The sequence below is a fragment of the Augochlora pura genome, chromosome 2 (assembly GCF_028453695.1).
Source record: "Augochlora pura isolate Apur16 chromosome 2, APUR_v2.2.1, whole genome shotgun sequence".
NCBI classification, from domain to species: Eukaryota; Metazoa; Arthropoda; class Insecta; order Hymenoptera; family Halictidae; genus Augochlora; species Augochlora pura.
Genome location: NC_135773.1, coordinates 21,964,378 through 21,990,057, shown reverse-complemented (window position 1 = coordinate 21,990,057; position 25,680 = coordinate 21,964,378). Strand labels below are relative to the sequence as shown.

The 25,680-nt window shown below is 40.4% G+C and overlaps 1 protein-coding gene across 8 annotated transcripts in view; it reads left to right on the top strand.

Annotated features, from left to right (window-relative positions):
* The window catches only part of Nachralpha1 (nicotinic acetylcholine receptor alpha1), a 111,004-nt gene that overhangs the window by 74,128 nt on the left and 11,196 nt on the right, over positions 1-25,680 (top strand). Inside the window, exons 4-6 of one of the 8 annotated variants that reach the window (XM_078188151.1) lie at positions 6,639-6,819; positions 19,441-20,019; positions 20,065-20,481. In XM_078188151.1, the coding sequence (XP_078044277.1) occupies positions 6,639-6,819; positions 19,441-20,019; positions 20,065-20,481 (1,177 nt within the window). Of the gene's footprint in view, positions 1-6,638; positions 6,820-19,440; positions 20,482-25,680 lie in introns of all 8 variants that reach the window. The other 7 variants (XM_078188172.1, XM_078188166.1, XM_078188161.1 and 4 more) reach the window with 7 other exon arrangements.

The following is a 25,680-nucleotide window of genomic DNA, read 5'->3' as shown; positions in this document are numbered from 1 at the left end:
CAGTTGGCGTCACAGTTCGCGGACCTCGTCGCGTGGCCCGTCAAAATTTTGACCTACGTGGCGAGCAGGGAAAGGGTTAGAGGTCCAAAAACGATGGCGAATTGTTCCTGGTCGCGAAACAAAGCGTTCCAGAGACACGGCGCGGCGCGTTTAAAGCGTCAGCTTTTCGGCGCTGTCACCGCGGAATTATTGCTTTGGAGGGGAGGGGGGGGGGGATGGCGACACGCATTGTCCTCGGCGTCGCGACGACACAGTGGCCGCACGGACGCCGCGCGCGCGGACACGGTCCGCGGAATATCGACTTCCGGCCACCGCCGCGCCGCGAGCAATTTCGTACGGTTTAAGCTGCGCGAGCGGAGAGCCGTGCGCGCGCGCGCGCGCTCCGCTAATTTTCCGTGTACCGAGCCATGCTTATGCGAATTAGGACGGTTCCCTTCACCATTCAGCCCTATAATCGGCGCTCGTGGCTCGGTGCCGTATGCGGCCGATACACGGCCGGTGATCGAATCGATGCGGATTATCAACCCCGTTCGCTGTCTCTTTGTGGGAGACAACTGCGGTCCTGCGTTGGCGCACCGATTGCTGTTTCGAAAGATGAGGAAATAGGGGAAGAGGACTGGATCTTTGATTATTGACAGGATAAAGATGATCGTAGCAGATTTTTATGGGCGTTTATGGGGGTAGTTTTTTAATATTTGACTTTCGAGGTTTTTCTGGAATAAATGAAAAGGATACTGATTTATTTAGATTTTTATTGCATTAATTGCAAGGTGACTGTCTTGGTGTAATAACTTTCTGTAATATTGCTTTAAGAATAAATTAATACATTAATTACAAGTCATCTGGCCTAGTATAATAATTGGCTGTAATATTGCTGTTACTGTCTTCAGCTTGGACTGTCACAATTTTCAGAAATAAAATGTTTACTAATTTATACTGAAATGTTTACTAATTAATACTGAAAAATATAGATCAGTCTTTATTATATCCTAAAGGTAGAACTGTGACAAGGTAAAAATGGAGAGACATGATTGACCTGCTAAAATACGTTTCTTCTGTTGAACATGATTACTATAAAAACTTTACAACAAATCGAAATGACGAATCATCACATACAGCTGTTGAAGAAGACATTAATTGTAATATTCCTGATGAATTAATCACAAATAATATATTATAACAGAACTGTCAACATTTATTTTTATGGAAAAGCTGTAATCAAAATATATATAACAACTAACTTTTTCTATAAGAAAAAACTTGAAAATTTAAAGACTGAATTTAACTTTACTGCTTTTTTCAATTGCCAAATTGATTAACTCCACCAGTCACATAAAAACTGTAACATTACTGACGATTATTTTTTGGCTATTCTTTCTTATTAATTTTATACACCGTTAAACGAAAGCTATATCTGTATTTATGCATTCTACATTATACATGTGAATCTATATTATAACAGGAATTTAAAAAAATAATGTACATCATTTCATCGCGTTTCTCGACTTTTTGCTTTATGGAGTTAATCGATGTGTGCACTGAACGACTCATATGTCTCACCCCTTTAGTTATGTTCTCGTCGCATTACGCGTTCACGCCTTTTATCCAATTGCGGCAGAATCTATCGAAATAATTATCAATAAAATTGCGAGGACGCCCAATAGGCGCTCTTAGCATTACAAACGCGAAATTTCTGAGCGCCTATAGGCGGTCACAGTAGCGAAGGGGTTAAGAGAAACACAATTATCGGCTGTCCGCAAAGTATAGGACATTCGCATGAACTCGGCCAGGTTCGTTTAACCTGATTACCAACGGCGTTGCGGCAGCTGGGACACAACAGCGGCGGCGGTGGTGGTGGGCGAACGTATTCGGGGCAGAAGTTTTGTTGCAAACACAAACCCTCTCTCCCTCCCCCCCTTCTCGCGTGCGCGCGCGACAATCAGTAGCTCCGGATGATGGTAAACGTCGGAAATCCGCTTGTACGCGTCTTCAAAGCGGATTACCGGCGGCATCGCGTTGCAATTTGATGCACACAACGTGCCCCCGCTATCGCCTCTCGCTTACCGTTTTCCCGTCTTTACCACCTTTCGGGCTGTTAGTGCCCGGTACTAATATTCTTCACGACACGGACCTACCTAGCCGGCTATTTTCGAGCACAGGACCTTTGGCTAACGTCTGACATGCGATTTAGTCACTCATAGCAATAGCTTCGCTATAGAACAATATTTTAAATCTAAACTTTATTGTCATAAAAATTGTCTTGAAACATGGTAGAACAATTACAGTCTCAAACTCACCACCCAAGTGCAAAGGGTTAAAATTAATTACTGCAACTTGCGCCTCGTTTAACACAGAAATAAATCACAGTTTCGAACGAAGCGCGCATAATCAAGGAAAACTATGCTATTAACCCTTTGACTACTGTAGGCGCCAATAGGCGTCAAGATCAAATTTCGCTCCCGTTTATTATTCAATTTGATTAATTATATATTGTTTAACATTTACGTTATACATTGTAAAAAAGCTTAAAATTATTGTTCACTTCAAGTAATATTCGTTTAATGTAATAGAATTCAATATTTGGAATATTTTAATACATTTCCACAAAAAGGCATGTCTAACGAAAAACTACGGCCGTGCCAAAGTCTGCCGTAGTCAAAGGGTTAAATGTCTATCTTTCTCGATTGGAACGTTTTTCATGCAGATCCGATTCCGACGGACACCGGCGAGAAAACTTCGGCGACGATATTTCGGTGCGTGGGAAACGTTGAACGCGGTGAAGAGAGCCGCGAGCGCGCTCGCGTCGCTGCGAGGCAATTATTGAATCGCGCGCGGCCGGCAGAGAGAGAGAGAGAGAGCCGGCACAATATCGAGCGGGATTGCTTCCGCCGCGGCGGAGCGAAACGCGCGTGTTCAATAAATTCCCCGGCGGAGCGAGGGATTCGCGCGCGCCGGGCAGAATATAGAAAATTAGTGGGGAAAACCGCGTTTGAATCTTAAATACGGGGACACGGCGTTCGGAGCGAGGAACGCCGGCGCGCGGCGATGAATGAACCGCTGCGGGGAATTGAGATTGCGCGCGTGCGAAGCGGCGAAATAAAGTCCTCGCGGTTCCCGTCTATTTTTTCTTTTTTTTACGTTGGCCGTGGAAAATTGTACCCGGGGGGTGGGTGGCCCTGAGAAAGGGAACGAGGGCTAAACGGATTGTTCCGATGCGCGTCGATTACGTTCGCTTCTTTCCGCGTTTCTATTAACCTGGCTGCGACGCGATTCCGTTTCAACTCGGCTGTTCCCGGGGACGCCGAGTGCGCCGTTGCGTTATATGCAACGACGCTTTGTTTCTTGTTGTAATTTTCTAGGTATACGCGTATATATTTAATTATTTATTATAAGAACAATAAGAATATTAGAATCGTGAACACGGCGAAGGTGTACACAGAGAACAAAAGAGGAGGAATAAACGAAAGGTACGACGCGAAGGGCAATCATGGCGCGTCCTTATTGCTAGATAACATTAAAGATTATCTTCAACGTTTCCTATAAAGAATAGTTTCTTAACTCCTTGCTACACCATTTTCAATTACCATAATTAGAATTTTTTCGATCGCGTCAATTCCTTGGAAAAGAAAAGAATTTTATATTTATCGTCTGCTTGCATCTAACCCTTTGCACTCTTTGACTCTGAAACGCCGCTAACATTGTTATATAACGTTCCAAGATCGTTTCTACACCAAGATAATTACAACAAGTGTAATTCGTTTAATAGAAATTGAACGATTAGTTCTAGTTATTTATAATAAATATCTCATTGACGCAACGAATGTAATCAACATCTGATACGAAATCATGAAAATTGTTGGAGTCATTAGTCGAAACAATGGTTACAAACACGGATCACGCGAAACAAGATCGTGTAATTTGTTTAATAGATATTAAACGATTAGTTCTCGGTGTGTAATTTCAGAATGACCAATTTTAATTCGCGTCGCGACTAATGGGTAATATAATATATCTGTGCGTGGAATATGTATATGCGTGAATGTGGTCCGAATGTGTAACTGTATATGATAATTACTTCGGAGTAATTGTGCTATTAGGAACGATAATGTAGTTGCCAAATTACTCACATAATTATGTTGTGTAAACGCGTGTAGAGCGGAGCAGTGGGAATGAATTTGAAATGACGGATGATAACGGGTGGAAATATATTTATGAAGTAGTGACAGAAGCTTATAAAAATTGACTATATAAAAATATAATAAATATGCGATGGCGTGAGGTCACATTGTCAAATTGTCCATTTTTGTTCTCAACTTGGAGGACAATTGGGGAGAACTTATTGTGATAGTATTTATATATTTAATATTATAATATTGTAATGGTATTTGTATATTTAATATTATAATATTGTAATAGTATTTATATATTCAATATTATAGTATTGTAATGTTATTTATATATTCAATATTATAATATTGTAACAGTATTATATATTTGAATATTATTCTAAATTGAAATCGAATTGAATTCTTTTATTATCGAAGTTTGAAAACGACATTAAATCAAAACAATACAGAAAATAAAAATTATCTAATATTTAACTGCAAATTCGAAATAATTTTCCTAGCTCATATTATTTCCATTTTTTTGTCATAAAATGCTCTTTTATGCATACAAAATTAATTCTTGTCACTTATATCAATAGTTTCACTATTGAACAATTTTTAAAAAATTAAACTTCGTATAAAAGTATCCTTGTACTCGAAAATTCATACGTTGTTGTTCTCCAACACTGTCACTCGAAAAACCATACCGATCTCTCCACAATAATCATCTAACAACCCAAGTTCCTAACATGACCAAACAATTTCGCGAAATATTCATTTAACCCTATGAAACGCACGATCGACAAGAACTATCAGTAGAACTATAGTTATACGTTAGTAGAACTAACGCAGTAAAAAGTGAACGAAACGACGAAAGGTATAACCGTCCACCGTTTCTCCAATTATCAAACTTTCTCGATAACGTTAGCGGCACGGAATAGGCGAACAATTAAGCGAGCGGTATCGTTCCAGTCCTGCAAGAGAGAGAGAGAGACGGAATCGGCAGGACGCGTCGACGACGATAGTCGAGAGGCCTCGTGCCGCTGCTAATCAAGGCAGAAACTGCGGGGGCGAAAATAGCGCAACAAGTGCAGTTGCAGTGACGACGGCTACAGCTGCAGCAGCGCATATTATATTAGAAATCCTGCAGCATTATACCGCCGAGTTTATTCCTCTGCAGCACTATTCCGCCGGCGCGCGACGCCGTCGCAGTATCTAGAGCGCGCGTTCTCGGCGTTTAGCTCTATCGTTTACCTCTATCGTTTAGCTCTATCGTTTAGCTCTATCGTTTAGCTCGAGGACTTTCTTATCGCTTATCATCGACATCGAGACGCATTTTCTCGTAAATCGAGCGCGACGCCGAAATTCCTCCTCTCACCTGCGCGCTCTCTTATCGGTGTAGCGAATCGAATGGTTACGACCGCCATCTTGTTGCACGATTTCGTCTCTCCCTTTTCTCTATCTCGTTTCACTACTCGTTATAAAAATATGGTATATTTTATGTTAATTATTGCGAACTCAAATAGGTGATTAACGATATATGTAGGAGAATTAATGTATTATTTAACAATAATTTTGAATTTATTAATAGCGTATTATAGGAGACGCTATAATTTCATACTAATTTGTAATGTTATTTCGATGAATTTTAATGCGAGGCGTGGCTTTTCTATTATTGTAATATATAGTATAATGTGACAGTGATTTATAAAGCTGTTCCGATGAATTTTAATGGGAGACATGGTTTTGCTTTTATTACAATATACAGCTATTATTATTATTATTATTATCGTAATGTTATGGCAGCGCAAAGTAGACATTGTTAAGAGAGCTGTACGATATTAAATGAAAAGTATTCGGTTTGGTAGCCAATAATTTCTGGCATTTTCAACATAACCTCAACACGTTTTGATAACAAATAGAATCTCCCAGTATTCATTGCTACATTTCATTTCTGAACAAATTTATTTTAAAGAGACGATGAAATGTTCTACAGTTTCGGACCTCGAATGTTATTATCGCACTCGGAGCTATTTTAACTGTAATTCTAAAATAACCTTTCCGACATATAGTATCTCACGAATCTTGTAACACATGCAACAACATACTTTCAATAATTTTTGAAATCTAATCTGTCAACGTAAAAATTATTTTGGAGCATGCTGTACTAATTTTAATGGCGCCTCAGAGTGCAAAGGGTTAAAACTATATCATATCGTTCGCGTATCTGAAAGTCGAAACTTCAAATAATAATTGCTTATTTTTACTAAAATTCACATCGTGCTAAACTTTCGCAATATTCGCGTTATTAGGGTTACGGTGTCGCGATCGGCAATGTTCGTCGCGCGTCGATGCTCGTCGATGCTCGTCGATGGGCCGGGCAGAGGCTTTCAATGTCGGCGAACGATCGAGCGACGATCAGACGAAGCGATATCGTTGCCCGGGAAATAGCGTAATTGTTTCCGCGGGCGGCCGCGGAAATAGGAATAGGAAGGCGTGAATCAGTTGGCTGGACGTTAATTTTGTTTTCAGCGCCGACGGTAACTACGAGGTGACCATTATGACCAAGGCGATTTTGCACCATACGGGGAAGGTCATCTGGAAGCCGCCGGCGATCTATAAATCATTCTGCGAGATCGACGTGGAGTACTTCCCCTTTGACGAGCAGACTTGTTTCATGAAGTTTGGTTCGTGGACTTACGACGGGTACACGGTGAGTAATAAGATTTGACTAACAAACCGTTTCGCGGCGGTGATTAATCATAGTCACGCGCGGCAGTATGCACACACACATACACACAAACATATACACACCTGTCCGGGACACCTCCGGCAAGGACCACGGCATCGTGTTCCCGTGGAATCTACACAAGAAACACGATTGTCCGACAGTAGTTCGATCATTAACCCCTTAACGAACCGTTTCTTGCGTGTCGCTGTACGCGTTTAGATTGATGGAAAATTGATGAAATAATCCCTTATTGTTTGGTTAACAAATTCATGTCACCAGTAATTGCGATAAAAGTATACAAATTTAGGATCTATTATTTATGTTGGGTTATGTTTGATATAGTCTGGCAAAGTGTGACATCATTCGAAACATTCGCAACTTAATTCTTTTGTTACGTTTTCGTCGCACCGTTCGCACCTTTTGTCTAATTGCGGTAAAATCAATCGGAATAATTATCTTTATTTTTTGTATATTATTATTATATAATATATATTACTGTCTATATAATATATATTACTATCTATGTGTTACTATAGCGCTCTCAGTGCCAAAAACTTAAAATTACCAAGCACCGACAACCGGCCCCAATAGCCAAAGGGTTAAATATCGCAAGTGAACAAAGTACACAGTAATTACTCGACAGGACTTTGACGCCTCCGTCTATGGAAACGTCACGGCCATCTCTTTTCTGAGAGTTGAAAAACAGAACCGACGACGGACAACAGAGCATGGACTATTCATTGACACGAACCGTCGACCATACTTCACCTATTTTTGTATAGCGCAAGCTGTTTTATTTACGTCGTCGGGCCGACAGAGTGCCTCCGGACACCGTGAAATAGTCCGGTAGCCAATCGAAGGAATACCGGACGAACGGTCGAACGATTCCGCCGATGCATTAAACAAATCCGCGTGAAAATTTTAACGCGCCGAGCATCGCGCGGAACGCTACTATAATACGGCTTATGGCCGATGTAAAACTTCGCGGGACAGTTGTTTGCGTCGTCGGTTGCTTGGCGCGTTCAGTTTTCATAAACCGATGGGAGGTGTTCGTTGTCGTTCGATGGAAAAGTAGAACCGGAGATGCATGAAAATATTTGTCAGATTTTTCGCGAGGACCTCCGCTTAAACAAACGCTGCTAATGGGTCGCTGAGATTCGACGACTTTAAAACAGTTTTGAGAATGGAGAAAATGGAATTGAAACGTCGAATTTCACGATTTCTTCAAAATCGCGGCAATGTTTATTTTAGTTAATGAAAAATAAAGAAAAAGGAATTGAAACGTCGAATTTCAGAATTTCTTAAAAATCGCGGAACGTTTGGATATTTTAATTAATGAAAATTAATGAAATGAAACTGAAACATTGAATTTCAGAATTTCTTAAAAATCGCAGAATAAGTAAAAGTTTCGAGACACCTTTACACAGTCCATCTCATTTCTAAATGAAATAATTTTGTCCGGCTCGGAGCTCGTATCGACCACCAGACGCCGATACGGAGTGTATTTTCATTTATCGCTATTTCGGGTAAATTTCAAATCCTGGAAAGTCATCGATGACGTCAAAGATCCGATGACATTTGCTCGAGTGGATCAATTGCAGCGGTTTGCCGGTCATATTTCGATCCGAGTCTGGTTACAATCCAATAAAGTGTTCCTTAAGAATATCTAATATCTACTTAATAATTACTAGAATATATCTGAAACAATATTCTATCTTCTTAAATAATATCTACAAAAGTATAATATTTATAATAATATCTACTATAATATCTAATATTTGCCTAATAATTATTGCAATATATCTACTACAATATTATACATAAATTCACACGTGCAACGTATAAACGTAAGAAAATATTCACTTTTGCAACGCAAAGAAAATTAATTACATTTACACATCTCCAACATCGTTGTCGCCGATGTTTATCTACAGTTTTCCAATTCGAACATTTACAAAAGAAAAATACACGATCAATAATGATATATTTTTGACCATAAAATTTGTGTCATTAAATTGCAATCGATGCGTTGCGTTTCATAAATGTTGTCGTCGTTGATAAATGTTGCTCGAATATTCCGGAGATATTCTCGTCATTTAATCCGAATATTACACACCGTTTATAGAAATATTTATGACGTGAAAGCGCTTCGTTCTGCTTTTCGGAACATACAAATAATCCCGTGTATTTCATGTTTTTTAAATAAACTTTTGTAGTGATCGTCGTCAAATATAAGCATTGAGCGTCATTGTTAGTATTATCGTATGCATATAATAAATTATTCGTTTCATTGCTTTATATGAACTTTGCTAAGAAATAATAATTATTAGACAGAAATCAAAAATTAAATAATGTATTATAATTGTATAAGTTTTAATGTTAATGTTAATTTTAGTGTTTTAGTTTGGTTTATTTACATTACTATTTTACTATTTAGTTTGGTTTATTTACATTACTATTTTACTATTTAGTTTGGTTTATTTGCATTACTATTTTACTATTTAGTTTATTTACATTACTATCATACGATTTACTTTATTTACATTATGCTACACGACTGAAACTGATATCAATTCTTTATTATAATAATCTCTGTTTGCTAAAAATTAGAATATAATTTATTTAGACTTAAAACATCAAAAATCAATTATTTCCTATAATCTACAAACGACAAATTTTCGTCGTTTGTCTATCGGCGATTGTTTGCTAAACGACGAGCTTTCATACCGACGACTATGCATCAAATAATGTTACACGTCGTCAGAATCAACCTTATTTAACCAGATGAAGAAAAATAAGGAAAAATACGAGTCGCAATATTTCGATTACGACCGCAACTACCGAGATGCAAGTTCGAGTCGAAAGGCGTGCTTTCCTTTTGGTTTCGGGCAATAAACTGATTGCACGCGGAATATAAACGAGGTCGCGGCTCATGGAATTCCGTTTAACCCTTTGGCTGTCTGCGGATCGATTTATCCGTCACGCGGCACGTATGCGAGTACAGTCACGGGCCGATATTATATGCATACGAAAGAAATATTAACATAGAAAATAATTGGTCAAATAATAAAAATATACATTATATTTTAAAATATACAACAATAATAATAATAAATAATGTATGTTTTTATTAATCATTGTTGATCTGACATAATCAATATCTGTTATTCTGCTCCGTTATTGTTAATACTTATATTTTAAAATATACAATAATAATAATAATAAATAAGTATTAACAATAATGGAGCAGAATGACAGATATTGATTATGTCAGATCAACAATGATTATGTCAAATAGATAGTTTGACATAAATTTGACAAACTAACATCTTAGTTTAGAACCTCGATCCTTCTCTCAATCCTTATTACTTAAATCTTTAATTATTCCTTATTAATATTATTTTATACAAGTGATAACGACGAAGCTATGAATAATCACCTCGATCGAACCTCAACTCGCAACATTACAACATCGTATTAATAATTTACCGTTGACCAAGAACGCCCTAATATTTCCGCGCGGACGGACCGGCAGTGAAAGGGTTAAGCCGGTACACCGGGCACCGCCGCCGGCTCGGCAGCCGGAAAGAAGAACGCGACCGCGGGATTGGGAAAGTAGCGTTCCTTTAACTTTTCACGGCGCGTCTAAACAATTTATTACGTTAGAAGTTACGTTGACAGTTCTATTCCCCCCGGTGTTTCCCTTTCATTCGTTTCCGTGGGCCCGCGTTACGGGATCCCCCCTCGAGCATCTGGTTTCCAAAGCATTCGAAACGCTGCCGCACCGTTCTCCACCGTTTCTCTCCATGGAATAATTCATGTCGCCGCGGCCCGGAGCCCACCGCAAATCTTCGATGAATTACTTAACCGGTCGCGGCGCCGTGCCCGGTCCGGTTCTTTTCGCTAAATTGCGCGCGACAGGAATATTTGTTCGCCGGGGCGGGCGCGACCGCGCGCGCCGCGCTTTACAACCGCTTTATATATTCATACGCGTCTGGCTATGGTATTTTTGCGGCTGTCGCGATCCACTTCCCCGCGATCCTCTCTCTCTCCGCCCCCCCCCCCCCCCCCCTTCCCTCCTCGCCCGCTCGGCCCGACACGATTAAATTTCCACTGCCCTTCATTCCGTCGGTCGGCGGATCGATAACGACCAATGTCGCGAACAATGGACCGCCGCGGTCGCCGGATTTCGGCAGGCTGTCCGCCATCTTTCGTTTTTTTTTCCAGCGACGTTACGATCAGCTGATTTGGACGTCTTCTTTTTTTTTCTCAGACGACGATCTTTGCGAATGGATTTTTTTTAATTTTTCATCTTTTTCTATACTTGATATAGTCTCTGTATTATAATTAATATTGAGAGAAAAAGATGAAAAATTTAACAAAACTATATCTTTATTAATACAGAGATAGTTATTGAAAATGCGATGCGTTCGTTTGAAAGCTTGAAATGGAAATATCGCGAAAACAACACATTTTTTTTCGGGAAAAATATTAAATGCGAATGTTATTCGATTTCGAGGGGGAGAATACATATTTTTTTATTTTGTTTTTGTTGATCGCTTCGAGGGTTATTCGATGGCTTACTTTGTTTACTTGAATGAAAATATTTTTATTTGCGGTTCGCATTGATGTCTTTTCAATCGGATTTTATCTCGCGAGAATATTCAATTAAATGAAAACTTTATTCACTTGCCGGACCTCTTGATTTTTTTTCTCTTTAAAGAAATAATATAATTTTAGGTTAAGAGCATTTTCTTTTATTTTCAATTTTTCTCCCAATATAATTAAAAGTAGTTCGATTTAACTCAATTAATATTCTAATAAAAATATTAAATAAACAGGAAATAGTTGTCCTTGAGATATTTAAGTTTCAATTTTTCGAACGAATGCCTTGTATATTTGGCTTTTTTATTACATGAGAAAAGGAATTTGATCGTTCAAGCGATTAGTTGCATTTTATTTACCTGTTTATTGGAAGCGCGTCGGCTGTAGTGCATAGAATTGGGCGGTGCATATTTGCTCGATAAAGTGTTCAATGAACTGTTTCTTTACGCATTATAGTATAGAAGCGATTGCACACTTTGCTTAAATGGATTAAATCGTGGCAATGTTTAGTAGTATAGATAAAAGGAAATTATGCAGAATTTAATCGTCTTGTACGAACAAGAGTGAACATTGTCGCTATATTTTAGTTTATTTGATATAAAAGTACAGTATTGTATCTATAGTATAGTGTCTTCTTAAGCAGACAATTTTTCGAAATATTTATTCCATTAAAAATGGGGTCTCCGAGATAAATTGGACATTTTAAACTAAATAGCTTCAACGAAATTGTTCGTTTAAAACCAGTAAAAAATATATGCGTTAAAAAATCGTTTTAAAAGGGTTCGAAAATACTGGTACAGTGTCTCTTTGAACGAACAATTTTTGGAAATATTTATTCCGTTCAAAATCATTCCTTTAAAACCAGTAAAAAACGTATGCATTAAAAAAATCCCTTCTCGAGCAATAAAAAAGATACTGCATTTTTACACAGCCCTAACCAAATTTTTATCTCTCTCACTATCCGTCACATTATTCGTCCTTAACAAATGTTTCACAACGTCTTAAAGATTCGCAAGGAGGGAAACTCACGAAAGTTACGTTTATTGGCCTAACTGGCTCGAGCATAACCCCTCAGATTGCAAAGTAGATTCCTCCTTCCCGTAGATAGAATCAGTAATCTTGCTGAAAAAAAAATAAGGTCGGATAAATTATACGACTAAAAAGTTTTACGGGCCCTCGGAGACCAAAAGCTCGCGAAATGGAATTTGAAATTGTGAGGAATTCTCTCCTCGCGTGCAAGTTTTTAATTTTTCATAAGTTCCCGTTGTGCTTTCGTTAAGATGGATCCTAGATTAGGCGCGGCAACATGCCTGATCTTTTCACTCATTGCCTTTGAAATTATGGTATGTATATTGACCCTTTTTGCACTCGGAGCCATTTGAACTGTAAATCTGAATTAATTTTTCTGGTTCGTGGTATTTCCACTCTATTTAACAAAATCAATTTTTATGCATACAAAATTGATTCTTGAGACTCCTACCCATAGTTTTACTAATTGACAATATTTTATATTTAAACTTTATTGTTACAAAAATTATATTGCAATGTAATGGAATAATTTTAGTGGTGCCTCAGAGTCTCCACTCGAGTGCAAAGGGTTAATATATATGTGGATATAAATATTATGTAATATATATATTGATATATTTAATATATATTCATAAATTTATATTATATACATGGACATATATTTATAAAATTATATTATATACATGGATATATATTTATAAAATTATATTATATACATTGATATATATTTATAAAATTATATTATATACATGGACATATATTTATAAAATTATATTATATACATGGATATATATTTATAAAATTATATTATATGCATAGGTTAATATTTATAAAATTGAAATATGCAAGGTACCTCAGGTTTAAATCAAAGCACGTAACTTTGCTATTATATTCAATTTATATAATAGAAAGAATTACCCACCTCCTTCATTAAAAAGTTATACCCTAGTTATTTAAAAATCTTATTAAATTAAACCTAATATCCTAACCTGGCAAACCTAGTGTCAATGAAAAAACACCAGAAAAGAATAGAATATCGAAAAATGAGTAACCGCAGCAGCCTAGTCAGGGGGATGGGGGTTGCAGAGGTCGCAGAAATCGGAGAAACAATAGATCGCCGCGCCGCGTCGGCGAGTTCTGTTACGGAACGGGTGTACATCCATCGGGTGGGTATCCTCGTCGTCGGAAGAGTAACCGTTCGCGACAAGAAGAAAGTTCGCGGGAGAGTTCGCGCGCCAGCCACTTTCCGACCGCCGTTTATCTCTTCCGAGCCATCGACCGTCTCCTGTCCCGGCATGCGGCGAGAACGCGTTACCGTCCCCCCGTTTACACCCCCCCGCGTGGATTTGTTTCCTTCGGCCACCCCCGGAGGGTGGTGGTGGGTGGGGCTTCTATTAACATCGACGCGATCCGACGTTTTAGTCCGCGGCTCGTTTTCGTGCCAGCTGCTGTATCGGCCGGAACCACGCCGCGCGGAATCCCTTGGCTAGAAGAATTGACGAGCGCCGAGACGTCGACGTCGATAAACTGCTCGCCTCGCTGGATACCCCGCCGCCCTTTCCGCTCGCCCGTTCTCTCTATATACACACCGTCGGCAATTTTTATTTTCGTGCCTGCAACCGATCGCTTCCGCTCAGGTAAAACATCCATTTCCCGGCCGCGCGTGGCTCTCGCCCCGCTCACATAGCTCAACCGGTTAAACCCGTTCGACTACTCCGTAATCGATGTCGGAGTAAGAAAACGCGGACACGCGTCGATAAAACGCAGGGCTCGCTTAGGGGCACGCCTTTTGTAATTTGTAATTCACTATAATATTTTAAAAATATAAATTTGACTATAAATTATTACATTTTTAGAAAGTGAAACTCTATTAGTAAATATAATAAATATTATTGTAAAATTTAGAGAACAAGCAACGACGTCTCGAGCGATCCGTAGCGAAAGGGTTAATTGTGTTCGAAAACTAGTTAAAAAAGGGGCCAAAGGTTGCCTGACAATAAATATTTGATTTATAAAATTGATGCGAGGAACGAGTGTATCGAACGCGCCATTGTCAACCTAAATTCTCGTTAGTTCCCGTGATTCGCTGATCCATCGATGAATCATCCCCGCAACCTCGATCGAGACGTCCGTTCGTATCATCGCCGTGTCTTAGACGCCTTTCAGCTCGAACAAGTCGCGCCTCCGCCGCGTGAAATATTTCATGGCCTCGCTCGTGTTCCATATAGACGTGCGCAACCTTTCGGTAGCACAACCGGAACACATCGGGGTTGGCAGGCATCGACAAAACGTCGTGATTCATCGGCGCCGTTTTTGAAGAGTCTTCCCGCTTCACCAAACGTCCCTTCTGAACCTTCCCTATAGAGACCCGGCGGAACTTTTCCCTTCGACCGAGGAACGCGTGCCCGTGTTTTCCGGCTCGGCACGTTGCTATTCTCGCTCGAACGCGTCTATCTTTTATTTACGAAGAAACCGCATGATCGCTGGAGAATTTTCGATCGGAGTAACGATTGTCGAAACATTATTTCCAGGTTTATTAACCCTTTGCACTCGAAGCCGTTTGAACAGTAAATCTAAAATCATTTTTCTGGCAATAAAGATATTTTTATTCCAATATTTCAATAAAATAATTTTTGAATGTGTCACAACAATTTTAATAGCGCCACTCGAGTGCAGAGGTTGTGAATTAGTTGCCATAATCAATTTAGAAAGAATTAACCCTTTCGAAGCCATTTTATCTGTAATTCTAAAATAACTTTTCTCACATATAGCATTCCCATTTTATACAACAAAATGTATTTTAGATGTATATTAATATAAATGAAATTGAAATATTTTAGTACTTTATTTTAGTACTTTAGTAATATTTTAGTTAAAGTATTTAGTAGAAATTGAAATAGAATCTCTCCAATTATACTGTTAATAATTTTCAAAATCTCATTTTTCATAAGATAAAAATTATTTTGGAACTTACGGTAACAATCCTCTTCACTCGAGTGCAAAGGTCTAACAAAATTCATATTTCTTGCGTGGAATTTTTCTAAGGAGTCCGACTCGTTATTGCAGTGCGAAGGGTTAAAAAAGAAGAACAAGAAATAGACGTCGATATGCCTCGCGAGCGTTGAAAGTCGTAGTAAATTACCGCTGTCGCGTTTTATCGGGAGTTCGAACAGGTCGAAAGACGACGGGAATCGAAAACGGAGGAGAGACGCGGAGAGCCTGGGTGGAAGACTGACCGTGACGTCGAGCACAGGAACGGGGGGTCCCTGGTTTATCGTTCCAGACGCGGGGATTTACTCCCGCGATGGTTGCTCGGCGGTGAAATCCACGGACAGCTGGATTTGTTGGGAAAGGATAAATCTGTCCGTCCGCGGGAAAGGTGTACGGTCATCGAGACCGCGCGCGCGCGCGCGGAGGCAACAGGAGGGATGAGGGGGCGAAAAGGATTTCGAAGAGACCGAACATGTCCCGAGCCATTCCGTCGTCACCGAATTATTTCTGCTGTCTCTTATTTACCTGGCATCCGGCGCGAAGGAAGCATCAAAAATCAATGGAAAATACGACGATCGAACGCGTCGTATTATACAGTGTGGTCCACGCGATTGTTTCAAGTCGTAACTCCGTTATCATTGCATTTATGAAAAAATGCCAAAGGAGAAAGATAAATGGTTCGGAGAGCGCTGCATCTGTAGGCTTTTAAATTTTTTTTAGATTCAACAATGCGTGTGCAATTAACAATTGCATAATTTATTTAAATAGAAAGGCATATTTTTTATTGCATAGATCGATTCTTCTGTTCATTTTACGTAAAAAATGATTAGGGTATTATGACAAAAAAATGATTAGTTCTCGAGATATTTTCAAAAAATGTCTCTTTCTTTCTTTTAAGGTATCTTTTAAGATTAATGAACTTATAGAACGTGATAGAGTAATATTTAATAGACCACGGAATTAATATTAAAAATTATATCCCATTTTCGTGCTATTTTAATTGAATCATTTTGGACGGAGATTCAAGAAATGATTTTCTCATTCGCGTAATTAAATTCTGGTTTATCGTAAATAAGTGAAGATTTTCGAAATGGTCGTCCTTTAATTCCTATAATTATTAACACGTACTCTTCAATATTTATATTCTACAAGACTCGTCTATCTTGCGAAAACGGAATGTAAGCACACCGACTCTCTTCTCTGTGAACATTCTTTCTATTCTTTAAATTGAATAACTTTATTTTTAAAGCAGAACTTCAGTCTTTCTCCAGTTTCTGAAGTTTAGAAGTTTGAAGGTTTACTTTAGAAGGCTGCTTTCTACAACCCCTTTTATCTGCGCCAATTACACGTAACTTGTTTTACAACTTCCTTATCTTCTGTCAGTTATACGCGTTCTTAAAACTTCATTGTCTCATTACTGTCGTGCGTTGTCTTTATCGCGGAAACATTGAATGTAAAATAGCTCGTTCGATGCTGCGAATATCTAAAATGTGAATAATTATTTCAGTCATCAATCCTTTGCACTCGAAGCCGTTTCAACAGCAAATCTAAAATAATTTTTCTAGCTTCTGGTGTCTCCATTTTATGTAACAATATTTATTTTATTTTAATAGTTACACTTTTAACAATTTTTAAATCAAAGCTTTGGCGATGTCCATTAAAAATAATTTTGGTATGTATTACAGTAATCTCAATGGCGCCGCAGAGTCGCCGCTCGAGTGCAAAGGGTTAATGTTTCTCTCGCCCTTGCAATAATCGTCGCATCCAATTTCATATTAAAATCTCGCAGATTTCTCGAACGCGAAATTCCCGCGAACGGATCGCGTCTTCCCGAAAAGAAAACTCCAAAATCACGTGACGGATCACACGGATTTGCATCCAATGTCGAATACAGAACACGACGTATACTATAGAGAGACTATCGCGGCTGCCGGTGTTCTCTCGGACTTTCAAGTCTGGAAGTGCTCCGTTCTGTGTCAATATTTCCGTTTAAATCGGCGGTCTTTGACATGCTCGTTCGTAGCTCGTTACTCACTTTGTCCGGCGATTCCCCGCGACAAAGGAGGCGCTCGAGACGACGACTGGCAGAGAGAGCTCGACCTACTTGGACATATCGATGGCATCGTTTTCTTTATTTCCCCCGGGACGGTCGATCGCGGTTCAACAAGTCCTTCGTAAAACCGAGGATAATTATAGAGAGACACGGTACATTCGGTGTCGGCCGAAACGGTTGTTACGCGCAATTTTGGTTTCGTCGATTCCGTTCAGGTATTTTTCAAGTTAAAGATGCGCCTTGTAGGCCTGTCGTAGAAAATGTTGACAAAATCACAGAAATATGTTGCATACTAATATGTTGGAAAAACACGACTTATACTAAAAAGTATGCATCGTGCATAGTAGTGGTTATAAAGATACTAGTCTATGGAAAATACAAGTTGTCTGACTTATCGTTGAGTATTAGGTTGGAAACTATGAAACGGGCGCCGCATCTATTCACAGACTATACAAAAACGCCCGTTTCATAGTTTCCAACCTAATATATTGGGAAAACACGACTTCTAACCAATTTATTAGATTGGAAATTATGAAACGGACGTTTTTGTATTTTGTTAAGTATGCGTCGTGCATAGTAGTGGTTATAAAAATACTGGTGTATGGACAATACAAGTTGTCTGACTTATCGTTGAGTATTAGGTTGGAAACTATGAAACGGGCGCCGCAGCTGTTCACAGACTATACAAAAACGCCCGTTTCATAGTTTCCAAGCTAATATTCTCGGCTGTCGAAATGCTCGTCCCTCGACCGACCTAAGACTGTTGAAAATGGCGAAATTGTCAATTCAACTATAGAATAAACATATTACAGTCCACTCTTTCGGTGGAAAATAATTCGTCGATTTCTAACTTGTCACAAAATATTTGTTGACGCATTAAGTAGATATTTAAGCGTTAATGGTCCACATGGCCCGGAATGTGTTAATTAAATCGTTCCCCCACCACTCGGACGTAAGGGTTGTACTTTCGTGGGCCAAGCAAGTTTTGCCAGTCCGAGCATCCGGCAGAAACGAAAACGGGGGAAAAGAGCATCGGACGAGGGAAGGGAAGCGAACGAACCGAGGTTAACGCGAGTCCGCCATCTCGCCGGGAATCTATCCGGGGATCTTAAGAAGCGGTCCGGCGAGGATCAAGCCGCATTCTGTGAGTGCCGGAAGTTCGGCAAGAGAAAGAGAGAGAGAGAGAGAGGGACACACAGATATTTGGCTCCACTCCCCAAAGTTTATTTCCGTTTCCAGATACGACAGGTTCGAGAAAGAGTTCTAGGCTACCGCCCAGCCACCCATTAGAGGTATCCAATTTCGTTGGTTCGCTCGGCTCGGCTTTTTCTCGACTTCCCTTCGATCCTTTCTTCGCTTCTTCGTCTTTCGCCCTCTGCTCCCTCCTCTCCCTTCTCATCCTTCTCCTCCTCCTCCTCCTTTCTCTTCCCTTCTCCGCGCAATTGAATCGCGGGTAGCGCTAGAGAGAATAGGAATCGAGTGGGCGGGATAGCTCTGCGGAACAAGATCCGGAAATCTTCGAGGCCGGGGCTGATTTAAGAGATACCTTCGGCGGGGCATCGAAAGTCTCTTGGCCGTGATATTTAAGCTATTTTATAACGTTATTTCGTTGCGTCGCGAAACGGTGGACGTTAAAGAAAAAGGGGACATGAAATTTTCTATACACTTTTTTAACTTCGTTATAGACGCTTAGATGATCACACACCCTTACTCGCGGTTGCCATTCGGTTCCAAACACGCTTCATAATATCTACAACATAACGTAATAAAATTATAAGTAATAAAGTAATAGAATATTAAGTAACAAAGTAATAGAATATTAAGTAACAAAGTAATAGAATATTAAGTAACAAAGTAATAAAATATTGAAATGCGTGAAATGGTGTGTGAAGCCGTCTAATAAGTATTGTAAATATTGTTCGCAGGTCGACCTCCGCCACCTGGCCCAGACCGAGGAGTCGAACCGCATCGAAGTCGGCATCGACCTGACCGACTACTACATTTCCGTCGAGTGGGACATCATAAAAGTGCCTGCCGTGAGGAACGAGGCGTTCTACATATGCTGCGAGGAACCATTCCCGGATATCGTGTTCAATATCACCTTGCGCCGCAAGACCCTCTTCTACACGGTGAACCTGATCATACCGTGCGTGGGCATATCGTTTCTCTCGGTGCTGGTGTTCTACCTACCGAGCGACAGCGGCGAGAAGGTCTCGCTCTCGATCTCGATACTCCTCTCGTTGACGGTGTTCTTTCTGCTGCTTGCCGAGATCATACCGCCCACGTCGTTGACGGTGCCGCTTCTCGGCAAGTACCTGCTGTTCACGATGGTTCTGGTCACCCTGTCCGTGGTGGTGACGATCGCCGTGCTGAACGTGAACTTTCGCTCGCCGGTGACCCACCGCATGGCCAAATGGGTGCGGGTGGTGTTCATACAGGTGTTGCCGCGGTTCCTCTTCATCGAGAGGCCGAGCAAGGACGAGGAGGAGGAGGACGAGGAGGACGCGAGGAACGGCGGCATGGGGATGATCGGCGTGGCCGATGGCGAGCCGATCGACGACGAGGACGACGACGACGAGGACGAGGACGTCGAGGCGGCGAACGGGAAAGCGTCCGACGGCATGCTCACCGATGTGTTCCATGTACAAGAGACTGACAAGTACGACGCGTACTACGGGAAACGGTTCAGCGGCGATTACGAGATACCCGCCCACGGGCTGCCGCCGTCGGCGACCAGGTACGACCTGGGCGCCGTCGGGACCGTCGCCCCGTGCTTCGAGGAGCCCCTGCCCGCGCTGCCACTGCCCGGGGCTGACGACGACCTATTCGGCCCGGCCAGCCCCGCATACGTTCACGAGGACGTCAGCCCCACGTTCGAGAAGCCGCTGGTGCGCGAGATCGAGAAGACCATCGACGACGCCAGGTTCATCGCTCAGCATGCTAAGAACAAGGACAAGTTCGAGAGTGTGAGTACCTTCTATACTAATTTCACCCCTTGCCTTACCACTTGATTTCCAACTGTGCGGGTCCAAGCTCTGGTTTATGTTCGGCCCGGTAACCTTACGACGCCTCTGAGGCGTCTTTTTCATGTGTGGCCCCATAGACTTACGACGTCATTGTAAGCTAAGGGGTCAATCTTTCATTGAGATTCCTCGATTCTTTGCTTCCTTTTTCCGCACGGAATTTCTCTATCCTTTGCGATCTACTTTTATTGGATCATCGAGATATTAGTGTCAATTTACGACCGTCAATTATATGAATCTGCGTGCATTACGTCTGGAGTACATCAAGGATCCAACCATCATATTCATTGACGATCTACCTAAAGTTTTTCGTTCCTGTAAAACGCTGCTCTTTGCAGACGATTTAAAATTTTTCTGTACGACATGTTCTCTGAATGATTATTAAAGTAAACGATTAAAGTGAAAGTGTATATATACAGTACACTAAGAAAGGAATATATATAGCTAATACAATACGTAGCTATACCAAAAATATATACATTAAGAAAAATGGTAATTTAATTGTGAAAAATTCTATTCACGCTAAATCTTGTGCCTAAGAGGTTAATACAGAATTATATTAATAATAATAATAATAATAATAATAATAATTTTTGTCGAGCACTCGATGAACATATAATTGTCTAATGCCGAGATGCTCGTTGCAATTCAATCTTAGTGTGGGTTACATGCTGTCTGTCAAACAGCTCGGTGTCCAGAAGTCACAGTAAAAGTGACCCTACAAGCCAAATTGAACGGAGTTCCTAGCGTCTTTATTTATTCTCCTTGTACAAGTTTGACGAAGTATCGCTTCCTGTGGGTTTTATGCTCTCTGTCGTTTCACGAAATCCTGGAAAAATGTCTCCTACGGGTTCTTTAAAAGGTAGGATCGTCTTCCAGTGAAAGAGCTGCGAGATAGAACCCTCTCAACACTTACCTCTGAACCATCATCCAGCAAGTCACGTATCTCTCCAACCCAAAATTACCTAATAATAACCATTACCATTTTCTTTACGATTAGTATGATTAGAAATTTTTTCGATTGCACCAATTTCTTAGAAGAAAAAGTAATTTCGTATTCATTACGTTCTCACTACTCGATAATTTAAATATTGGCAAGGAGAGAATAAAATTTGATTCCTTCAGAAATTAGCGGATAAACATTTATATTTAGTAGCTTATTACTAGAAATATTATTCCTTAACTTATTACTAGAAATATTATTTCTTAACTTATTACTAGAATTATTATTTATTAGCCATCACGAGCCTCAAAATGCACTCTGTTGCATAAAATAAAAATACCATAAGCCAGAAATGTTATTCGAAGTTCAGGGTTAAAATTGTTTCGAGTGCAAAGGGTTCAATATCGGTGACGATAGAATAAAATTTGATTCCCACTTAAAGGAACGAGTGAACGTTCATACCTAACAGCTTATTGTTATAAATCTCCGTCACGAGTCCGACTCGTTAAAGTACGACAAGTGGTTAAAATTCCTTGCCGAGAAATATCATTTTGCTCGAAGAGTTTCGCGATTCCGGGCACCAACGCGCGCGTACGACGCGATGAGCGACCTCTCCCGAGATTGTCCTCTGAAACGGGAGACGATTCCTGTCCCGATAAATCGCGCGTGTATGTTTGCTCGACGGTTACGATGGATCGGCGATGGCGCTTAAAACGTCGGTTTTTTTCGTTGCAGCCACTCGAAGCTATTTGTTTTTCCGTTTTTACACTAGCGGATGGGAGGGAAAGCACGAAGATCGAATCGGAAGTTCGCCGAAAGAGAAAAAGAGACAGAAAGAGAGAGAGAGAGAGAGAGAGAGAGAGAGGAGCGGGATTGAACGGCCGGCGAGAGATTTCGCCGGGAATCGATACCCCATTTGGAAAAGTAGAACGATGCGGATGAAATAATAAAAGCAGCGTGTTCGTTTTGTGCCCGTGAAAGAATTTCGTGCTGAAGAGGAATCGCGAAAGGTGGGAGGGGGGTGTGTGTGCTGGCGCGCGGAGTTATGGATCAGGTTGTATCGGCGATCGAAGGACCGCGCTCTCTCTTTCATCTTTACGAGTAATCCGCGTCATGGAATCGGAAATGGACCGTGCGCAAATCACGGTGAATCGAGGTACGCGAGCTGTGATTAGGAGTGGCCGCCGGATATATATGGCTCTCGGGGTCAGCGAAAGCAAATTATAACGAATCAGCCGTAGGAGTCGCTAGCCTGAACCCGGTTAGGGTAACCGGCGATGGTATCAGGGATCGTATTAATCAAATATAAGCACCTCGGAATCCGATTGCTGTCAATTGCTTCGGTTCTGATTGTCCAGCGACGCGCGGTCTTCGAGTGTTAAGCGTGGGAAGATTAATGCAATTTAACAAACTTTTTTAAAGAATTTTTATAATAATCTTTATCCTTCAACCCCTTATCCTTCGGTCCTTATCCTTCAAGAAATACATTTCACACAACAAAAGTACCACGATCACAAGCACTCTTATCTCCCATCGCCCGGAAAAGGAGATTTACGCTGAAATTACGCTATCATCGTCAGCATTCGTCACACATCGTGCAATCGTTAAGAGAAGAAAATCGCTGACAGGCGAGGCAGCTTAACGGCCAAAGCAGCCGCGAAGAAGGCCGGGTTTCCATTTCCGGCGCGGTATTCGATCGACCGAGCCTTTCTCTTCCACCAGTTCTCCGAATCGTTGAAAATTCTCAGACCTCCGACGATCGAACGAAACGGTGAAACGCGCTCGCGTCTATTCTCGTTTCATCGCGGGAAAAGCGTGTGAAACCGAGGTGGGAAATCGATGATTTCGCGCATCGACGTACACCGCGGGCCCGGGGAGTTTGTCGCGAACGGGTCGAAAGGGATTTCGACGCCGAATTACGCTTGTATCTCTCGTTTCGCGAATGAGGATCCCGTTAAAGCTGTGGAACGCGCGCACAGGGGAGCCCATATCGAGCCGCATAACCGACCGTTACCATCGGACAGTCGTTTTCCGTTTCAACTACGCGGGGAAACGATCCGCGCGCATCGGAATCCAATGACCGCGGTCCCTGGTTCGACTTCCAGGTTCGATGACACGCCTAACAGGAATTTTAATGAGCGTAGAAAAATTACGAACAGAGCTTTTGTTATCACTAGCGAATAGACAACACTGAGAAGCAATGTATCAGTCCCGGAATATCCTAAAAAGTATGCATCGTGCATGGTAGTGGTTATAAAGGTTCTAGTCTATGGAAAATACAAGTTTGTCTGACTTATCGTTGAGTATTAGGTTGGAAACTATGAAACGGGCGTTTCTGTCTATTCTATCCTCAGCTGCGACGCCCGTTTCATAGTTTCCAACCTAATATATTGCAGAAACACGACTTCTAACCAATTTATTAGATTGAAATCTATGAAACGAGCGTTTTTGTATTTTGTTAAGTATGCATCGTGCATAGTAGTGGTTATAAAGATACTAGCCTATGGAAAATACAAGTTGTCTGACTTATCGTTGAGTATTAAGTTGGAAACTATGAAACGGGCGTTCTTGTTTAATCTTTGAACAGCTGCGACGCCCGTTTCATAGTTTCCAACCTAGTACATTAAACCACGCGATTTTTGTATGGCAAAATTGATTGCCTAATATATCATATCTACCGGAAAATCATGTCAAGATTATGTGATTTCATTTGCGACATATATTTCTCAAAAATGATACTCATAAATTGCCATCACGCTGGCAAGAAGGCATAAATTACGGTTATATTTAATTATCACAATGGTACAATAAATATTATTATAAGTGCATAGAAAATTTATTACTTCATTACTTTTTAAGAACTGATAGAATTTTCCGATGGACCTAATAATAAATTTTGGAAGTTGCGGGAGTTACACGAATCACGTGGATTTCTTTTTAATTTAAATATAATTTTATATAATTTAAATATAATTTTATATAATTTATATATAATTTTATATAATTTATATAATTCGTATTACGCGTTGCTGCGACTTTCTCCGTTGGCCCACCTCCGATACCGATTCCCTATATAACACATATACATAGTATCAAACCCCAGGGACCCTTTGGAGGCATTGTGAGGCCTACTTAAGCATAGCTGATCCCCTCATTTGGTTCACTATGCCGTGGCATTGCAGCCTAGGGGACCGTTTCGCGACTGTGATACATGAAACGATTCGTTCTTTGTGCTGCGCAGAGATGACAAGTTGACTGGGCAAAGTAATGCGGGCTGGATTGGTGGCCAATAATCCGACGTTTGCTTAATGCCTATAGCTCCAACTGCTGTTCATCAGACGTGGGGTCAAGCGGAACGGGCTGTCCTGCCTTGTCATTTGTGCACCGTGGAACCCTCGACGTTGACAAATGTTTGGGATAATAGTTGGACGCGCTAGGGCAGCGCGTTTTGCTTCTACGATTTCACAAAAATCTATTGTCTTGCGTGGTCGATGGTTCGCGTTCGTGGTAGCACATACAAGATCGAGTGGCATAAGTGTATAGCGTACGTGAGACGATTCTTGATATAGTAATCTTAACCCTTTGCACTCGAAGCCATTTCAACTGCATTTTAACTGAATCTAAAATAATTTTTCTGCTTATAGTATTTCCATTTTGTATAACAAAATTCATTCTATGTGACCATTAATTTTATATTTATCATTGAGATAAATATGTTAGATTATACTGCCATAATCTTCAATATTATTATATAATTGTTTAAATATTAGATTATATAATTGTTTAAATATCGCGATTAATAAAATAAATAAAATCAAAATCGTAACGTTGAATTAAATATTTACGACCGAATGACCAGTCGCGTAAATTGTTAATACAAAACACTTTTATTTTATAATCTGTACATGTAACGTTTTTAACAGTATCGTTTACGGATTTTATTCGCCTATTTATTCTCGCTATTAGTGCGTTTTTGTGACAGCGTTAAAAGCCTTCGATAGGGATACGTATAGTGATTTGTTATAGGAATATTTCATGCGTTTGTTTTGCCGACGTGATTTTCTATTTGTTTTCACATCGTTCGAATATCATCGAAATGGATATTGGCTGTTGCAGCCCCATATTTCATAGCCATAGAAGAGGACTGATCGCTCGCGTGCTAGACTAGCTTTGGTACTTGCGTTTAGGGGATTAGTTTA